This window comes from Triticum aestivum, chromosome 3D, assembly GCF_018294505.1.
Source record: "Triticum aestivum cultivar Chinese Spring chromosome 3D, IWGSC CS RefSeq v2.1, whole genome shotgun sequence".
Taxonomy (NCBI): Eukaryota; Viridiplantae; Streptophyta; class Magnoliopsida; order Poales; family Poaceae; genus Triticum; species Triticum aestivum.
The window spans coordinates 148,224,526-148,245,896 of NC_057802.1; the positions used below are offsets into that span (position 1 = coordinate 148,224,526).

Consider the following 21,371-nt stretch of genomic DNA (forward strand, 5'->3'; position numbering starts at 1 on the left):
CTACCTGTGCATCTACCTTCGGGATTAGTTTTAGACCTGAATAATTGTTATTTGGTGCCAGCGTTAAGCATGAACATTATATATGGATCTTGTTTGATGCGAGACGGTTATTCATTTAAACCAGAGAATAATGGTTGTTCTTTTTATATGAGTAATATCTTTTATGGTCATGCACCCTTGATGAGTGGTCTATTTTTACTAAATCTTGAGAGTAGTGATACACATATTCATAGTATTGAAGCCAAAAGATATAAGTTTAATAATGATGGTGCAACTTATTTGTGGCACTGGCGTTTAGGTCATATTGGTGTAAAGCGCATGAAGAAACTCCATGCTGATGGGCTTTTGGAATCACTTGATGCTTGCGAACCATGCCTCATGGGCAAGATGACTAAGACTCCGTTCTCCGGAACAATGGAGTGAGCAACAGACTTGTTGGAAATAATACATACTGAAGTATGCGGTCCGATGAGTGTTGATGCTCGCGGCGGGTATCGTTATTTTCTAACCTTCACAGATGATTTGAGCAGATATGGGTATATCTACTTGATGAAGCATAAGTCTGAAACATTTGAAAAGTACAAAGAATATCAGAGTGAAGTGGAAAATCATCGTAACGAGAAAATAAAGTTTATACGATATGATCGTGGAGGAGAATATTTGAGTTACGAGTTTGGTCTTCATTTGAAACAATGCAGAATAGTTTCACAACTCACGCCACCCGGAACACCATAGCATAATGGTGTGTCCTAACATCGTAATCGTACCTTATTAGATATGGTGCGATCTATGATGTCTCTTACTGATTTACCGCTATCATTTTGGGGTTATGCTTTAGAGACGGCTGCATTCACATTAAATAGGGCACCATCTAAATCCGTTGAGACGACACCATATGAACTGTGGTTTGGCAAGAAACCCAAGTTGTCGTTTCTTAAAGTTTGGGGCTGCGATGCTTATGTGAAAAAACTTCAACCTGATAAGCTCGAACCCAAATCGGAGAAATGTGTCTATATAGGATACCTAAAGGAGACTGTTGGGTACACCTCTATCACAGATCCGAAGGCGAGATATTCGTTGCTAAGATTGGATCCTTTCTAGACAAGGAGTTTCTCTCGAAATAAGTGAGTGGGAGGAAAGTAGAACTTGATGAGGTAATTGTACCTGCTCCCTTATTGGAAAGTAGTTCATCACATAAATCAGTTCCAGTGATTCCTACACCAATTAGTGAGGAAGCTAATGATAATGATCATGAAACTTCTGATCAAGTTACTACCAAACCTCGTAGGTCAACCAGAGTAAGATCCGCACCAGAGTGGTACGGTAATCCAGTTCTGGAGGTCATGTTACTTGACCATGACGAACCTACGAACTATGAGGAAGCGATGATGAGCCCAGATTCCGCAAAACGGCTTGAGGCCATGAAATCTGAGATGGGATCCATGTATGAGAACAAAGTGTGGACTTTGGTTGACTTGCCCGATGATCGGCAAGCCATATAGAATAAATGGATCTTCAAGAAGAAGACTGACGCTGACGGTAATATTATTGTCTACAAAGCTCTACTTGTTGCAAAAGGTTTTCGACAAGTTCAAGGAGTGTACGATGAGACTTTCTCACCTGTAGCGATCTTAAGTCCGTCCGAATCATGTTAGCAATTGCCGCATTTTAAGATTATGAAATTTGGCAAATGGATGTCAAAACTGCATTCCCTAATGGATATCTTAAAGAAGAGTTGTATATGATGCAACTAGAAGGTTTTGTGGATCCAAAAGGTGCTAACAAAGTGTGCAAGCTCCAGCAATCCATTTATGGACTGGTGCAAGCCTCTCGGAGTTGGAATATACGCTTTGATAGTGTGATCAAAGCATATGGTTTTATACAGACTTTTGGAGAAGCCTGTATTTACAAGAAAGTGAGTGGGAGCTTTGTAGCATTTCTGATATTATATGTGGATGACATATTATTAATCGGAAATGATACTGAATTTCTGAATAACATAAAAGGATACTTGAATAAGAATTTTTCAACGAAAGACCTTGGTGAAGATGCTTATATATTGGGCATCAAGATCTATAGAGATAGATCAAGACGCTTAATTGGACTTTCACAAAGCACATACCTTGATAAAGTTTTGAAGAAGTTCAAAATGGATCAAGCAAAGAAAGGGTTCTTGCCTGTTTTACAAGGTGTGAAGTTGAGTCAGACTCAATGCCCGACCACTACAGAAGATAGAGAGAAAATGAAGGTCATTCCCTATGCTTCAGCCATAGGTTCTATCATGTATGCAATGCTGTGTACCAGACCTGATGTGTGCCTTGCTATTAGTTTAGCAGGGAGGTACCAAAGTAATCCAGGAGTGGATCACTGGACAGCGTTCAAGAACATCCTGAAATACCTGAAAAGGACTAAGGATATGTTTCTCATTTATGGAGGTGACAAAGAGCTCGTCGTAAATGGTTACGTTGATGCAAGCTTTGACACTGATCCGGATGACTCTAAGTCACAAACATGATACGTCTTTATATTAAATGGTGGAGCTGTCAGTTGGTGCAGTTCCAAGCAGAGCGTCGTGGTCGGATCTACGTGTGAAGTGGACTACATAGCTGCTTCGGAAGCAGCAAATGAAGGAGTCTGGATGAAGGAGTTCATATTCGATCTAGGTGTCATACCTAGTGCATCAGGTCCAATGAAAATCTTTTGTGACAATACCGGTGCAATTGCCTTCGCAAAGGAATCCAGATTTCACAAGAGAACCAAGCACATCAAAAGACGCTTCAATTCCATCCGCGATCAAGTCAAGGAGTGAGACATAGAGATTTGCAAGATACATACGGATCTGAATGTTGCAGGCCCGTTGACTAAGCCTATCTCACGAGCAAAATATGATCAGCACCAAGACTCCATGGGTGTTAGAATCATTACTGTGTAATCTAGATTATTGACTCTAGTGCAAGTGGGAGACTGAAGGAAATATGCCCTAGAGGCAATAATAAAGTTGTTATTTATATTTCCTTATATCATGATAAATGTTTATTATTCATGCTAGAATTGTGTTAACCGGAAACTTAGTAGATGTGTGAATACATAGACAAACAGAGTGTCACTAGTATGCCTCTACTTGACTAGCTCGTTAATCAAAGCTGGTTAAGTTTCCTAGCCATCGACATGAGTTGTCATTTGATGAACGGATCACATCATTAGAGAATGATGTGATTGACTTGACCCATCCGTTAGCTTAGCACTATGATCGTTTAGTTTATTGCTATTGCTTTCTTCATGACTTATAAATGTTCCTATAACTATGAGATTATGCAACTCCCGAATACCAGAGGAACACTTAGTGTGCTATCAAACGTCACAACGTGACTGGGTGATTATAAAGATGCTCTACAGGTGTCTCCGATGGTGTTTGTTGAGTTGGCATAGATCGAGATTAGGATTTGTCACTCCGATTGTCGGAGAGGTATCTCTGGGCCCTCTCGGTAATGCACATCACTATAAGCCTTGCAAGCAATGTGACTAATGAGTTAGTTACGGGATGATGCATTACGAAACGAGTAAAGAGACTTGCCGGTAACGAGGTTGAACTAGGTATAATTATACCGACGATCGAATCTCGGGCAAGTAACATACCGATGACAAAGGGAACAACATATGTTGTTATGCGGTTTGACCGATAAGGATCTTCGTAGAATATGTAGGAGCCAATATGAGCATCCAGGTTCCGCTATTGGTTATTGACCGGAGATGAGTCTCGGTCATGTCTACATAGTTCTCAAACCCGTAGGGTCCGCATGCTTAACGTTCGATGACGATCGATATTATGAGTTTATGTGTTTTGATGTACAGAAGGTAGTTAGGAGTCCCAGATGAGATCACGATCATTACGAGGATTCTCGAAATGGCTGAGACATAAAGATTGATATATTGGATGACTATATTCGGACACCGGAATGGTTCCGAGGTGTATCGAGTATTTACCGGAGTACCGGGGGGTTATTGGGCCTTCATGGGCCCTAGCGGAAGAGAGGAGGCAGCAGCCAGGGAGGCGCCCTCCACAAGCCCAAACCGAATTGTACTAGGGGTTGGGGGCGGCCCCCCCTTTCCTTTCTCTCCTCCTCCTCTTTCCCCTTCTCCTTGTGGAAGTAGGAAAGGGGGGGCGAATCCTACTTGGAGTAAGACTCCCCCCCTTGGGCGCGCCTCCTCTTGGCCAGCCTCCTCCTCCTCCCCCTTTATATACGTGGGAGGGGGGCACCCCAAAGACACACCAAAGTTTCTCTTAGCCGTGTGCGGTGCCCCCTCCACAGAAACACACCTCGGTCATATCGTTGCAGTGCTTAGGCGAAGCCCTGCGCCGGTAACTTCATCATCACCGTCACCACGCCGTCATGCTGACGAAACTCTCCCTTGGCCTCAGTAGGATCAAGAGTATGAGGGATGTCATCGAGCTGTACGTGTGCAGATCGCGCAGGTGCCGTGCGTTCGGTGCTTGATCGGTTGGATCACGAAGACGTTCGACTACATCAACCGCGTAACTTAACGCTTCCGCTTTCGGTCTATGAGGGTACGTGGACACACTCTTCCCGCTCGTTGATATGCTTCTCCTAGATAGATCTTGCGTCATCGTAGGATTTTTTTTGAAATACTACGTTCCCCAACACTAAAGCATAACCCCAAAACGATAGCGGTAAATCGGTAAGAGACATCCTAGATCGCACCATATCTAATAAAGTACGGTTACGATGTTCGGACACACCATTACGTTGTGGTGTTCTAGGTGGTGTGTGCTGCGAAACTATTCCACATTGTTTCAAATGAAGACCAAACTCATAACTCAAATATTCACCTCCACGATCAGATTGTAGAAACTTTATTTTCTTGTTACGATGATTTTCCACTACACTCTGAAATTCTTTGAACTTTTGAAATGTTTCAGACTTATGTTTCATTAAATAGATATACCCATATCTGCTCAAATCATATGTGCAGGTCAGAAAATAACGATACCTGCCGCAAGCCTCAACACTCATCGGACCACATACATCAGTGTGTATTATTTCCAACAAGTCAGTTGCTCGCTCCATTGTTCCGGAGAACAGAGTCTTAGTCATCTTGCCCATGAGGCATGGTTCGCAAGCATTAAGTGATTCCAAAAGCCCATCATCATGGAGTTTCTTCATGCGCTTTACACCAATATGACCTAAACGGCAGTGCCACAAATAAGTTGCACTATAATTATTGACTTTGCATCTTTTGGCTTCAATATTATGAATATGTGTATCACTACAATCGAGATTCAACAAAAATAGACCACTCATCAAGGGTGCATGACCATAAAAGATATTACTCATATAAATAGAACAACCATTATTCTTTGATTTAAATGAATAACCGTCTCGCATCAAAAGATCCAGATATAATGTTCATGCTCAACGCTGGCACCAAATAACAATTATTCAGGTCTAAAACTAATCTCGAAGGTAGATGTAGAGGTAGCGTGCCGACGGCGATCACATCGAGTGGCAAATATGAGCAACGAAACCAGTATCAAATACCCAGGCGCTACTACGAGCAATAGTAAGGTACACATCAATAACATGTATATCAAATATACCTTTCACTTTGCCCTCCTTCTTATCCGCCAAGTACTTGGGGTAGTTCCGCTTCCAGTGACCAGTCCCTTTGCAGTAGAAGCACTCAGTTTTAGGCTTAGGTCCAGACTTGGGCTTCTTCCCTTGAGCAGCAACTTGCTTGTTGTTCTTCTTGAAGTTCCCCTTCTTCCCTTTGCCCTTTTTCTTGAAACTAGTGGTCTTGTTAACCATCAACACTTGACGCTCTCCTTCTTTATTTCTACCTCCGCATCCTTTAACATCGCAAAGAGCTCGGGAATTGTCTTTTCCATCCCTTGCATATTATAGTTCATCACGAAGCCTTTATAGTTTGGTGGCAGTGATTGAAGAACTCTGTCAATGACACTATCATCAAGAAGATTAACTCCCAGCTGAGTCAAGTGGTTATGGTACCCAGACATTCTGAGTATGTGTTCACTGACAGAACTATTCTCCTCCATTTTGCAGCTATAGAACTTGTTGGAGACTTCATATCTCTCAACTTGGGCATTTGCTTGAAATATTAACTTCAACTCCTGGAACATCTCATATGCTCCATGACGTTCAAAACATCTTTGAAGTCCCGATTCTAAGCCATAAAGAATGGCACACTGAACTATCGAGTAGTCATCAGCTTTGCTCTGCCAGACGTTGATAACGTCTGGAGTTGCTCCTGCAGTGGGTCTTGCACCTAGCGGTGCTTCCAGGACGTAATTCTTCTGTGCAGCAATGAGGATAATCCTCAAGTTATGGACCCAGTCCGTGTAGTTGCTACCATCATCTTTCAACTTAGCTTTCTCTAGGAACGCATTAAAATTCAAGGGAACGGTAGCACGGGCCATTAATCTACAACAACATAGATATGCAAAAACTAGCAGGTACTAAGTTCATGATAAATTAAAGTTCAATTCATCATAACATCCCTCTAGTCATCTAAATGATCACGTGATCCATATCAACTAAACCATGTCCGATCATCACCTGAGATGGAGTAGTTTTCAATGGTGAACATCACTATGTTGATCATATCTACTATATGATTCATGTTCGACCTTTCGGTCTCAGTGTTCTGAGACCATATCTGCATATGCTAGGCTCGTCAAGTTTAACCCGAGTATTCTGCACGTGCAAAACTGGCTTGCACCCGTTGTATGTGAACGTAGAGCTTATCACACCCGATCATCACGTGGTGTCTTGGCACGATGAACTGTAGCGATGGTGCATACTCAGGGAGAACACTTGTACCTTGAAATTTAGTGAGGGATCATCTTATAATGCTACCGCTGTACTAAGAACAATAAGATGCATAAAGGATAAACATCACATGCAATCAAAATATGTGACATGATATGGCCATCATCATCTTGTGCCTTTGATCTCCATCTCCGAAGCACCGTCATGATCTCCATCGTCACCAACTTGACACCTTGATCTCCATCATAGTGTCGTTGTCGTCTTGGCAACTATTGCTTCCACGACTATCGCTACCGCTTAGTGATAAAGTAAAGCAATTACATAGCGATTGCATTTCATACAATAAAGCGACAACCATAAGGCTCCTGCCAGTTGCCGATAACTTTTACAAAACATGATCATCTCATACAACAATTTATATCTCATCGCGTCTTGACCATATCACATCACAACATGCCCTGCAAAAACAAGTTAGACGTCCTCTACTTTGTTGTTGCAAGTTTTACGTGGCTGCTACGGGCTTCTAGCAAGAACTGTTCTTACCTACGCATCAAAACCACAACGATTTTTCATCAAGTGTGTTGTTTTAACCTTCAACAATGACCGGCCGTAGTCAAACTCGATTCAACTAAAGTCGGAGAAAGAGACACCCGCCAGCCACTTGTGTGCAAAGCACGTTGGTAGAACCAGTCTCATGAACGTAGTCATGTAATGTCGGTCTCGGCCGCTTCATCCAGCAATACCGTCGAATCAAAGTAAGACGTTGGTGGTAAGCAGTATGACTATTATCGCCCACAACTCTTTGTGTTATACTCGTGCATATCATCTACGCATAGACCTAGCTCGGATGCCACTGTTGGGGAACGTAGCATGCAATTTCAAAAAAATTCCTACGATCACGCAAGATCTATCTAGGAGATGCATAGCAACAAGACGGGAAGAGTGTGTCCACGTACCCTCGTAGATCGAAAGTGGAAGCGTTATGTTAACGCGGTTGATGTAGTCGAACGTCTTCACGATCCAACCGATCCAAGTACCGAACGTACGGCACCTCCGTGTTCAGCACACGTTCAGCTTGATGACGTCCCTCGAACTCTTGATCCAGTAGAGGGTCGAGGGAGAGTTCCGTCAGCACGACGACATGGCGATGCTGATGGTGACGTGATCCGCGCAGGGCTTCGCCTAGGCACTACGACGCTATAACCGGAGGAGTAAACTGTGGAGGGGGGTACCGCACATGGCTAAGAGAATTCTTGATGTGCCCCCACCCCCATATATATAGAGGAGGGGGGAGGAGGCCGGCGGCCAGGAGGGGCCCGCCAAGTAGGATTCGGCCCCCCTTTTCCTTTCTCCGCCGGAGGGAAACGGAAGGAGAGGGAGAGGGAAAGGGGGCGCCGCCCCCTCCCCTAGTCCAATTTGGACTGCCATGGGGGGGCACCCCTTGCAGCCCACCTCTCTCTCCACTAAGGCCCATTATTTCCCCCAGGGGGTTCCTGCAACCCCTCGGTACTCCGGTAAAATATCCGAATCACTCGGAACCATTTTGATGTCCGAATATAACCTTCCAATATATGAATCTTTACCTCTCAACCATTTTGAGACTCCTTGTCATGTCCGTGATCTCATACGGGACTTCGAACAAACTTCGGTCACCAAAACACATAACTCATAATACAAATCGTCATCGAACGTTAAGCGTGCGAACCCCATGGGTTCAAGAACTATGTAGACATGACCGAGACACATTTCTGGTCAATAACCAATAGCGGAACCTGGATGCTCATATTGGTTCCTACATATTCTACGAAGATCTTTATCGGTCAAACCGCATAACAACATTCGTCATTCCCTTTGTCATCGGTATGTTACTTGCCCGAGATTCGATCGTCGGTATCATCATACCTAGTTCAATCTCATTACCGGCAAGTCTCTTTACTTGTTCCGTAATGCATCATCCCGCAACTAACTCATTAGTCATATTGCTTGCAAGGCTTATAGTGATGTGCATTACCGAGAGGGCCCAGAGATACCTCTCCGATACACGGAGTGACAAATCCTAAGCTTGATTTATGCCAACTCAACAAACACCTTCGGAGACACCTGTAGAGCATCTTTATAATCATCCAGTTATGTTGTGACGTTTGATAGCACACAAGGTGTTCCTCCGGTATTCGGGTGTTGCATAATCTCATAGTTAGAGGAATATGTATAAGTCATGAAGAAAGCAATAGCAATAAAACTAAACGATCATAATGCTAAGCTAACGGATGGGTCTTGTCCATCACATCATTCTCTAATAATGTGACCCCGTTTATCAAATAACAACACATGTCTATGGTTAGGAAACTTAACCATCTTTGATTGGCGAGCTAGTTAAGTAGAGGCATACTAGGGACACTCTGTTTTGTCTATGTATTCACACATGTACTAAGTTTCTGGTTAATACAATATTAGCATGAATAATAAACATTTATCATGATATAAGGAAATATAAATAACAATTTTATTATTGCCTCTAGGGCATATTTCCTTCACCAACTTACTTGCTCATGAAGACCTTGAGCATTTGAGGAAGCTCGTCATCAAAATATGCAAGTCAAGTTCAATAATGTAAAAATTCCCACTAGTATATGAGAGTGATGATCATGGAGACTCTCTATATGAAGAACATGGTGCTACTTTGAAGCACAAGTGTGGTAAGGATAGTAACATTGCCCCTTATCCTTTTTCCCTTTTCTCTCTCTTTTTTAGAACAATATAATGAACCTCATCCCCGCTTTTTCGAGGACTCATCTATCTCCATCAATCTTTTCTTCACTGGGACAATACTCTAATAATGATGATCATCACACTTTTGTTTACTTACAACCCAATAAAACTGAATGATATGACTACATATGAATTTCTCTGGTAGTGTACCAGGATAGTAATGGTGGAAGTTGCATGGCAGTATATTTCAGAATGGCTATGAAAAAACCATGATAGGTAAGTATGGTTATTGTTTTGACGAATGATATAATAAGGCTTATGTGTGATAGAGCGTACCATATCCCGGGGTTTGGACGCGCTTGCGAAGTTTGTATCAAGTCTCGAGGTGAGAGCGGACAATGCATGTTACCGAAGAGACTAGCAAAATATACCATGAACAAAAAACACAAAGCTATAAATTGAGTAAATGACATGCTTTCAAAAAAAAATTCGAGCTACTTTAAGAAAAATGGCATGCCATTAAAAAAAATACGGTCCTCTCGAATACTGAAAATACCATCCTCTCAAACATTAAAAATGCCATCCTATTTGTAATAAAAAATGCCACCCTCTCAATAATTAATATGCCATCCTATTATTGATAAAATACCATCCTATTGTTAATAAAAATGCCATGCGTTTAGTTATAAAAATTTCCATGCCAATAAAAAATTGCCATCTCTTAAAAAAATGTCATCATATTATTGATAAAAATGTCATCCGATCCTATTGTTAATAAAAATGCCATGCGCTTAGTAATAAAATTTCCATGCCAATAAAAAAATATCATATCCTAATAATAAGAATGCCATCCTATTATTGACAAAAAATTCATTTAATAAAAATGCCATCCTATTGTTAATAAAAACTGTCGTGCCATTAAAAAAATGCCATCCTCTTAAAAAATGACATGCTATAAAAAAATTAAACTGCCATCACTCATTAATAAAAATGCCATCCTCTTAGAAAGTGCCATGCTATAAAAAACTGCCATGTGAGAAAATGAAAACAATTCAGGATTTCCGGATTGAAAACAACCCAAATACTTCAGAGTGCACGCGCACTATCTTGGCGAAACGAGCGGCCGAACATGAGCCGCTCGATCAGCCCAGATCGTGCGGTCCTCAGCGTCAGGTCGTACCTAGTCGGGAGGCGACTGAACGCGCACGTGGCTGGGCCCGCCCGCAAGTGCCGCTCTCCTGCTCCAGACGGTTCGCCTCGCATAGGAAGCACCCTTGGCACAGGCCTCTGTCACTTCCCTGATCCATTTCCCTCTCTTCTCGCCCTGTTCGTTCCCCAAATCCGACGGCGAGAGACAACCGCTGCCGCAACGCAGCTGAAGACGGGGGGCAGGGAAGGGGAAGGGCTGGAGCGCGGCGGGGACCCGCTTCTCGACGCCGGCGCAGGTACGGTCGCCCGTTCGGCTGCTCCCTGCCCAACCAGATCCAGCCCCATCGCCGTTGTTCCCCGCCGTCGTCGACGGGATGCGGCCGTAGTCTACTTCCTCTACCTGAGGCCGGCTGAGATCCTTCCCCTCTGGCTCCAACTGAGTCCACTACGTCCCAGATGGCAGGGGTGGAGGATCCTCTGGTCGCGGTGGCGTGTGATGAGGGCGTCACGCGATGGCAGAGATGGAGCAACCTGCGATGGTAGTGGTGTCTGATGTGGTCTTTCCGGCGTCATGATCTGTCGGGCCTAGGTGCAGCAATGTCAGGTCCAGACGCCGACAACGTTTCTGGGCTGATTCAGGCAGAGGGGTCCCATGGGAGAGCGTTGCATTAGCTCGGCTGTGAGAGCTTCTCGTCGGAAATTCTTTGCTTGGACCGTCATATCCTAGCAATATCTACCGCGGAAGCACAATGTTCAGAGGCATCGGTGTACTTCTGGGTGCCTGCATGTCAATACAATCTAGTACAGTATAGTAGTATTTTGCTAGTAAACCTGGCACACGAGTCTAGCTTGTCTTTACATCTTTAATTAATGTTTAATTTCCTCTTCTAATTTAGTGCTAGTCTGCTAGAGTACATGATGATAGTTGCTGAAGCAAACTAATCCAATTCTATATATGTTTCATCTTCCTTGCAAAAACTTATCGGATGATTGGGTGGTGAAATAAGTGTTTTTTAGTCAGCTAATGTTCAATGATTGGGTGGTGAAATAAGTGTTTTCTTTAGTTGGCTAACACTATGACGCTTGTATGTTCTGTAAATTATCAATCTTGAATTTTTTGAAGAGCATAGAAAGAGTTGCACAACCATATTTCCAGAGTTGCACATTGACTACCATGCAGTTGGTCGGGGCTGTTGTCAAAGTTGCACATCCTACTGGAAGGAGTTGCTTAAGTCGATCTATTTTTGCTATTCACACTTTTCTGTTGGCATCTGCAGTATTGTAGTTGCACATATAGTAGTTCTCAGTTGGATATGACCACTGAAAACCTGTACAACACTAATGTAAACTAGAAGCATGTCGTCCTACAAGTATGCCTCATCATTCACCTTTTTTGCAACTAGGCAGGTCCCCTTATCCAATTTGTTTTGATTGACTTGCCAACCAAGTAGTATATTTGTTTCTGGGTGGCAGTTTTTTCACTCAAGAAATTCATGTGCAACTTTCTTTTTAATTCTTGTGCAACTTGTTACCTTGAGTTGCCAACTTCATATGAAGAGTAGCCATTTTTTCATTTTTTCTGCCCGTGTGCAACTTGTTAATTTAAGTTGCCAACTTCATATGTAAATGTAGCCTACCCACCCCATTTTGTTGCCCCCAGTGCAATTTTGTTAATTTTGACTAATATGTTTGTTCTTTTCTGTTTTGCACAGACAAAATGGTTGGTGAAGGAGACGTGCCTGGCAGTGAAACAGAGGTTCATATTTTCTTTTTCTTTTATCCTATGACCATTTATTATGCTCTTTTCTTTTACCCTCTCAACAGTTCAATCTTTTTTGTTCATTGTAGGGTTCTCCAAATAGGACCTCTCGGTGGAACTCAAAACGGGCTGCTAAGCGGCAACCATGTGGCACTGATGATGACGGGGATGAAGAGGATGATGACGTGTCCCAGAGAGTATCTAAATGAGCTGGCATCCTCAGGCTTTTCTAGTTGCACAAGAGTACCTGATTAGTTGGCATCCTAAGCATTTCTAGTTGCACAATTCAGTCCAACTAGTTGACATCCTCAGTCTTCTTGTAGCTGCGTTGACACCCTCGGCATTTTCTTCTAGAAGCCTAAAACCTGAATGTGCAATTCTGATTGATCATGCAAGTGCTGAATATTTAATTTTCCAAGGGTATCTAATTAATTGGCATCCTCAAGATTTTTAGTTGCACAAGAGTATTCAATTAGTTGGCATCCTTAGCATTTCTACTTGCACAAACAGTATCCAACTAATTGACATCCTCAGCCTTTCTAGTTGCACAAGAGTAACTATTTTTAGTCCCATCTTCAAATTTTTGAGGGTTGCCCAAGAGTATCCAATTACTTGGCACCCTCAGCCTTTCTAGTTCCACATGAGTATTTAATTAGTTGGCATCCTGAGCATTTTGTAGCTACACAATAGCATCTAACTAGTTGACATCCTCAGCCTTTCTAGTTGCACAAGAGTAACTATTTTAGTTGGCATCCTCTGCATTTCGTAGTTGCACGACTAACATAATATCAAGTTGGCATCGTCAACCTTTTTTATCCAGTTGTTCTGAAGAACAACAAATATTTTGTATGTAGTGTTAACTAATCACCTTTGGCACCTTATGTTTGCAAAACCTCAGGTGATCACGTCGGAATGTGATCACCTTTGGCACCTTTTTCTAATGACAGGAAATATAATTTCATCTTCTTTTCTGTTTCACTTTTAGTATATAGAACATCCTATATAACATATTTCCCCTATTGCAATTTGTGTGAGACAAGACTATTTGTACGCTCGTTTTTAATACTGTTCTTGTGCCTTTTCTAGTCTAGTTTCTTTGCTGCACACATTTACGGCAAAAGTTGGCTTTGGATATAAGTTTAGTTGCACAATCACATGTTTATATTTGCACAGACAGCAAATCCAGTCTTTTTTAGTTTCATCTAGTCTGTGTGTTGGTTGCACACATTTTTTGCAGGAAAAGATAGCCTGAATGTAGTGTATATGCAAATAGAAGCCCATATTTGTGCCAACTAAACATGGATCCAAAACCATATTTTCTTGCAATATGTAAAACCCACAGCGAAAAGACTAGAACATATGGACTCTAGTCTGGGCTGTATTGTTGCACACATTTGCATAAAAAGGTTGGCTTGGACCCATGCTTAGTTGCACAAATATGTTCTTTTTGCAGAAACACTACATCCAGTCCATCTTTTTAGTTGCACAAATATGTGCTTCTTTTTGCACAAACAGTACACCCAGTCCATCTTTCTAGTCCGAGCTGTTTGTTGCATACATTTTGCAGGAAAGTTGTCCTTGGATTAATGCTTAGTGTGCACATATATTTACTTTTTTATAGTTTTGGCTGTTGGTTGCACACATTGCAGGAAAACTTGGCTTGGATCCATGATTTAGTTGCACAAATATGTGCTTCTATTTGCGCAGACACTACATCCACTCCATGTTTCTAGTCTGGGCTGTTTTGTTGCACATTTTTTGTAAAACTAATCCCTTGTATCTATTTGCACACATCCAGGCAGAAGTTGGTTTTGCTACTGGGTCTAGTTGCACAGAGTGGTGTTTATTTACACAGACATCAGATTACTATTGCTATTCCCTCCAATTATGGAGAAGACCGGTGGAAGATCCAGAGGCAAAGGGGAAGGGAAAGTACAGAAGGGAGGACCTGGAGCCAGAAGTGAACTTACCTTGGTTGATGCTGCCTGGTATGCTTCTTCTCCTCCCTCCTGTTGCCACTTTAGTTCTTGTCAAAAAAATACCCTTGTTTGGTTTGCCATGGCAGCTCTGTAGGTTTTTGGATCCAGGATGGGATCCCCTTTCTTTCATGGAGAAGAAGGAGACGCCTTGGAGGAGGAAGTGTAGATGAAGGAGGCGTGGGAGGCTTCTGGAGGGTAGTGGGGTCATGTGATAGCGACCGGGCCTTGGGTTTCTGTTTCTGTTTCGCTATTTTTGCTGGTCGGAAGCACACATCCATGTCTGTGTATGTTGGTTGCACATATTTACAGTAAAAGTTGGCTTTTGGATCCATGATTAGTTTGCACATCTCTTTTCTAGTATTGACTCTTTGGTTGCACACATAGCAAGAAAAGTTGATTTTGGATCCATGTTTTAGTTGGCAGAAATATAGGCTTCTATTTGCACACATGGCATAAAAAGGTTTCTTTTGGAACCCATGCTTTTTTAGTTGCGCAAATATATGCTTCTTTCTGCACAAACGGTACATCCAGTCCATATTTTCTAGTATTTGGCTGCTTGGTTGCACACATTGCACAAAAAGTTGGCATTGTTGGAACTGTGATTAGTTGCACAAACAGGAACATCCAGTCTATGTTTCTAGTTTGGGCTATCTGCAAAATTACTCCCTTGTGTCTATTTGCACACATCTAGGCAAAAGTTGGTTTTACTACAGGGTCTTGTTGCACAAAATGGTGTTCAATTAAACAGAGATCAAATTTTCTCTTTTTTTTGTTACTTCCTTGTGTCTATTTGCACACATCTAGGCAAAAGTTGGTTTTACTACAGGGTATAGTTGCATAGAGTGGTGTTCAATTACACAGAGATCTGATTTTCTCTTCTTCTTTTTTGCTTCCTGCTTTGCTACTCCCTCCAACTATGGAGAAGATCGGTGGCAGATCCACATGCAAGGTGAAGGGAAAGTGGAGAAGAAGGAGACCCGTGGAGCAGGAAGTGTGGACGTGGGGGGCGTGGGAGGCTTTTTCAAGAAAGTAGTGGGGTCACGTGACAGCGACTAACCATTGTTTTCTGTTTGGTGGACTTGTCTAGAACGGGGGACAGGAATTTTTGCTTTTCTGGCTGGCCGCTCGCTACCGCTAGTGAGCCAACGGCCGCCAGCCAGACGTCTCCTGAAAACAATATGTGCCATTTTAAACACAAGAATATTCACAAAAGCCCTCTCAGCCCAGGTGATGGGCGCTTGAGCGCACACAGGGGATCGAACCGAAACCTGGCCTAACCGGGCGTTCGCCAGAAGCAGCTGAGCAGTGAATTAGTAGTCCAGCAATCCTAGGTGGCGTCGGCTCTACAACGAGATTCGTGCGACGGCCGGGAGAGGGTTCGCTGGGGTTAGCCCCCTGGCGAACGGCCGCCAGGTAATATTTCCCTTAAGAAAGGTGAGGAGGATCGGATCCGCGGTGGAGACTCTTTACCCTCATCGGAGACGGAACGGTTACGCGTGAGTCTCATAAGGCGGAGGCAGGAAGGGGAGATCGTCGGAGGCGGAGCAGGCGGAGGCAAGGAAGGAAGGGGAGATAGTCTGAACAGCGCCGCTTCAGTTTGAGTTCCATAAGTACGAAACAAACTCAGCGCGGACCCGTCCAGCAAGAAAAGTTCAGTGAGCGAAGATGCTAGTTCTTCCCCTCCTAGGCAGGATCTCGGTGCGTCGCCAGCGCCCCTGGCGCGTGTGGCAGTCGGATGACAACAAGAGTCTGGTTGACGGCCTAAAATACGCGAGTCTTGAAGAATGCTGCAGGTAATCAGTCTATTAATCTAGTGTTCCATGTATCCGCACAAGTTCAATTTCGCACCAGCGGAATAGGATTAGATGGAATGCTTTCGCCTCCCAAGACCCAACACTTCGGTTCAGTATTTGCATACTCTTATTTCATTGATCCGTCTGAATTTCGTATACTAGATCTAATCCGTACCGGCATTTGGAAGGCTTAGCTGCCGAACGCCAGCTTGTGCTGAATGGCCTCGAGCTGTACAACGCTCTGCATCCGGTGATTTGTTCTTCCTTACTCAACGTTCCTTCTTATTAACCGGTCTTGCAAATTGGGCGTATACACACAGATTAATTTAATGACCTGCCTTCGGCCCACTGTTTTCGCCACTTTGAAGTAGATTCACCGAAATTTGCTAGATAAAATCATTAGTTACTCCCTCACACTTTAACTTGTTCTAATCAATATTTGGATTTGACATTTGGAAATTGTATTACTGGGTTTGTCATGAAATATATTTCGAAATTGCTCTGTGTACAATGAAAAGTGCGTACGATTTATGTAAGACGTGATCTCACTCGTACGTGGAATTGAATCAACGGCTGCTGATGGCTGTCGTACAAAAATCGTACAAAGGTTGTCGTACGTGTAGCAGGTCTCAATATATTTCCATATAATTATTACTTAAACAGATTTTGCTAAGCAATAATTGCGATACGTGTGGGTCAAATTCTCAAATGTGTGTGGGAGATCTGGTTGATTTCTCCCTAAACAACTAGTAAAAGATAGGAGGTACGGGGTAGTAATTAAGTTAAGTCAGTCACTGATGCTTCTTTGGTTTGTTTTGTTTTGTTTTACCTTGCTACAAGTAGCAATTTCTGTTTCCATGATTTTTGTTCTGCTTTGTTTGACCTTCCTACCTGTACCAATTTCTTTTTCCATGTTTGGTTGGCTGATCAGGGCAATGAGTATGAACTTGCTCCTGGTAAGGTGACCAGGAGCAGCCAACTTGGTGATGGGTGTTGCTGGAGTCATGGCAACTTTGTTGCTCGTCGGAAGTGCTCTGGCTGCTTCTCTTTCCTGCCGGTTCCACAAACTCTCTTTTTCTTTGAGCACGTCTGTAGAGCTGATTTCGAAGGAGTTGTCACATGCATTCCTTTAGGTATGTATCTACTTGTGAACTTGATTCACTCTTATCTCGGTGCTGTCACACAACTGCATACCACATGTTTCTGCTTGAAGATCTCGTTCTCTTTTGCCATTCCCAAGCATATGTACTTCAAAGAAAAATGTGATTTTCATCAAATGCAATTTTGTAGAGAAAGCTACTGTGAAATGCCCAAGATTCACATTACCACGTAAGATTATACTAGTTAAAAGAGGTGCTGTTCGAAATTTCTGTATGTTGTCTTTTGAACACGTAAAATTTGAGACATTCGTGATCTAAATAATAATTGGGCCATGCTTTTCGAGAGTGCACAGTTACCGCTTAAATACATTTTAAACTTGCTTTATCATTCTTCGGTCTATATGCCATCACGTGCTCCCCCCAAGTGGAGAAGCCACATACAAGCTGGGTAGTCAATTTTTCGAGAAAACGCAAGTGGCTTTTGCGTTTCATTGCATTGGAAAGAGAGGAATTTACATCCTCCTAGGAGGCAGGTTTACACATCCATCAGGGCTCAGTGGACATCCCAGGATGATGGCAAAACGACCCTGAGCCCTTGAGCTCCGGCCTTTGCCCAACATCGGGCCTCGTCCTTGATCTTGTCAACTAGCTCATTGAGCGATGGGCTAACATGGTCAAACACGCACGCGTTCCTATGCTTTCAGAGCATCCACGGCACCAAGAGCGCTACGGATTTCAGAACCTTGCGAAGTGTTGGCGATGTGGACTCCTTCGCACGCAGCCACCAGTCCATGAGCGAGTCGTCGTGCTCGGGCGTCGGCGCCGGCACGCGTTAACCCAGTTTTTTTTTGTTTGTAAGATCAACATGTACAAATCTTGCAAAAGAAAAATAACAATCCATAGCGTTGACACCTGGCACCGTCACTCCCCCCAAGTAATGGGTGGTAAAGAAATTATCAGTTTTACTATTAGACGGTAAGTGTACCATCAAATCTAAACCCAAAATTAAGTCATAAAGAGTCTACCGCATTTGCTACAAAACAAAAAACGTTTTACTATGAAGTTTTATGCCAGATTGCGTAGTAAAAGAATCTAGCATTTTACTCCTGATAACTAAGCTTCTTACTAGTAGAACCAAAAAGTTAGTGGATGGGTTGATTAGGTGGTTTTCATGTACTACCCAGCCAGAGCGCAGAATACTACTCCCCCTGCCCCCTCTCTTTTACTGGGAAAATAGATCTTTCTACCACTAATTATTTGCCTAGACATTAGCAGTAGCTTTAGTTGTTTTACTACTTTTCCTAAAGCTTTTACGGCCCGGTGGGAAGAGAGTTAGATTTGCTGGCTGGAGGTGTGCGTTGTGCTGGCTGGACCGTAGAATGAGTACTTTGCGCTCAGGCTGATCTGAGGGCATGATCTGAGGACCTCCAAAACATCGCAACCAAACTCATGGTATCACCTGTTAGAACATCTGAGGCTCGCATAGTTGATCTTCCGAGGAACAAACATTCACACAAGCACGAGCAACAATGCCGATATTTGTTAACGAGGTTCATCAAACATCAGCTACATCTCCGGATATGACTAGGGGCGCTTGTTCCCATGTACTAAATCAACATACTACAAAGACTACATGCACGTCGAGGCCATCAGATGACATTTCCAACCACCCGTCACAGCCGGTCCCCTGCCTCGGGCGTCTGTACCATCCCTCTTATGTCTAGCCTATCAGCTTATGTCTAGTCTATTTGGCTACCCCGTGATGCTTTTTATATATATAATAATAGGACTAATTGGACCGGATTTCATGGTTTGACTCAAACACGTAACCCTCCACTAATTACAAGCCCAACTGTAGCTTAACTCGTACACATACATATTTGGCACAATTCTGACATCTAAAACTGCTCTAGTAATTATAGTTTTTTCCGTTCCTGATCGTGCAGATTAGATTCATGTGCGAACGAATTGCAGGTACCAGTTGCTTTGCCTCTCTTGTATCATACAGAGGGCATTATATCATGCTTTTAGGAGTGCATGATGCACATCTTTTAGGATATGGATAACATATGATATTCCTATTTTGTTTTTTCTTTTTGCCGGGCTGACAAAGAGATAGATGGTTGTCTATTTTTCTTTTAAACCATTGTTCTAGAAATCGGTAACTGGTAGCTGCTCGATCTACTTAGGAGTAGCGATTAATCGATGAATCGGCCTATTAACTAGATTAATTGGTCGATCATTAATCGGTAGAAGATAGGAACTTGCCAACATATATTTAGTTTTTCACGTATTATACCATACTCTCATGCTCTTAGCTATGTAATATACCAAAATATGATACTGTTTGGTCGAACCCTAACTATTGAGGATCGAGTGGGGGATGGGAGGGGTTACTGGCCAAAATTTTGGGCTTTGTTTGCCCAGAAGTTAATGGGCCAGCAGCGATTAATCGCCCTAAAAACTGATTAATCGGTCTGACAGGCCAATTAATCGGCCTGACAAGTTAACACGGCGAATAGGTGTTATTCGATTCGGCCACCCAACGAGTAGCGATTAACTGGCCCGTTAACTGGTTAATCGGATGAATTCTTTACCAGTGTTTTAAACTAGAGAAGGAACACAGCTGACATTAAGAAAATCATGTTGCCCTGATGTTAGGCTACATGGCCTAAACACCTAGTACGATGAACTATGCTATTCAGATATCCAAGGAAAGTTGCATACGGCTAAACCTGATTTATCCAAGCTGTTTTTATTTTAAGCGATTGATACGTAAACCTGGCAAGGTACTTTGCTTTTAAAGCTGTGCATGTTCTTGGCCGAAACCGGTTGTTTATTCCTTCTGTTTTCAGATGAACCAGTGATTGAAGCCTACACCTTTCTTGGTTTCCGTCTTCTGTGGGGTACTCGTCGTCTTGGTGGCTGTCTCTCTCTCTCTCTCTCTGCACATTACCCTCTTAAATTTCTCTGTTGCCTGATTTCCTCTGTTATCTTTTCAGCGGATTGCGTTTGCAAGACATGCTACCGTCTCTTCAATATTCCACACCCTTGTTTGAAGAGGACATGTACATGTGGACATAGCAGGGTGGAGAAAATATGTGAAATGTGTTATAATCGAAGCGGTGTGCTGCATCCATTCAGAGGAGAATTCCAGTTTGGCTATCACAAATAGGGTTACCCCTACTGCTCACATAATATGCTAAGCTAGACTTGGTGAGTTGGTGGTGGGGCAGTATGTGTGTTCGAATGCTCAATGTGTATCATTCGTCCTTACATCACTCTTGGCAATCTTATGTACTTGAGAACTTTGGCAATCATATAAGTATGCTGTCTCTTTTTCTTCTTCTTTTGCGAATAAATGTCTGATAATAACTCGCAAAAGATAAGTATTGAATTGGCATGGGACACAAAAGATTATTAGCCAGCTAGCTGCGTTGCGTGCATCTGAAACTGGTCCCTGCTCTTATAGCTGTTTGGTTCCAGGATGAAGCTGGGTGGATTGAGGGTGCCCCTGTCCACCTGTTTAGGGATATACTTGTGCGACATGTCTTGCGATGGTGTCGCGTGATAGGGAGGAGCGCTTTTCTTTTTTTGCTCGGGTGAAGTAGAAGTGGTTTGAGATAACCAGGCCAAATACTCCTAGGTAACTGATAGCAAAGTAGTGAAATAGATCATGAAATAAAACAGAAACAAGAAACCATGCCGAGTTGCCAAGCAGTAGGAGGAAAAGTGATCTCTGATTGTGTGACTGTCGAAGAATGAGCTCACGACTTATAGGCAGTGGCTTGGTCAAGGGAACAAAACACACTGCTTGGTTAAGGGAACGCGGTTCATAGGCAGTGGCTTGGTTAGGGGAATGAAGCACACTGGAACCCGTAGGGAATGCGAACCTTAATAATAAGGTGATTGTAATTGTGCTTATGGACCCGAACCTAAGTGATCTATCCATGACCACGATGAAAGTTTGTGTTTTGTTGAAGGGATGAGAGGTGGTTAGCTTGTTGTGATGACCCCTTTGCTACGAGGTGGTGAGAATACCTCAATATATCACTGACACCGGAAAGCCTACTAAC

At 42.9% G+C, this 21,371-nt stretch overlaps 1 protein-coding gene across 5 annotated transcripts; it reads left to right on the top strand.

Annotated features, from left to right (window-relative positions):
- Positions 1-15,839: 15,839 nt before the first annotated feature.
- LOC123077965 (uncharacterized) lies at positions 15,840-20,643 on the top strand. Of its 5 annotated transcripts, none has more exons than XM_044500345.1 (5): positions 15,844-16,195; positions 16,358-16,445; positions 17,127-17,328; positions 20,151-20,222; positions 20,298-20,643. In XM_044500345.1, the coding sequence occupies exons 1-5, from the start codon at positions 16,068-16,070 to the stop codon at positions 20,468-20,470; spliced, it is 663 nt and encodes a 220-aa protein (XP_044356280.1). In that variant the 5' UTR covers positions 15,844-16,067; the 3' UTR covers positions 20,471-20,643. The 5 variants fall into 5 exon arrangements, with proteins under 5 accessions (XP_044356283.1, XP_044356279.1, XP_044356280.1 ...); XM_044500346.1 differs by having other exon boundaries at positions 20,151-20,216; XM_044500347.1 differs by having other exon boundaries at positions 20,151-20,201.
- The last annotated feature ends 728 nt before the right edge of the window (positions 20,644-21,371 follow it).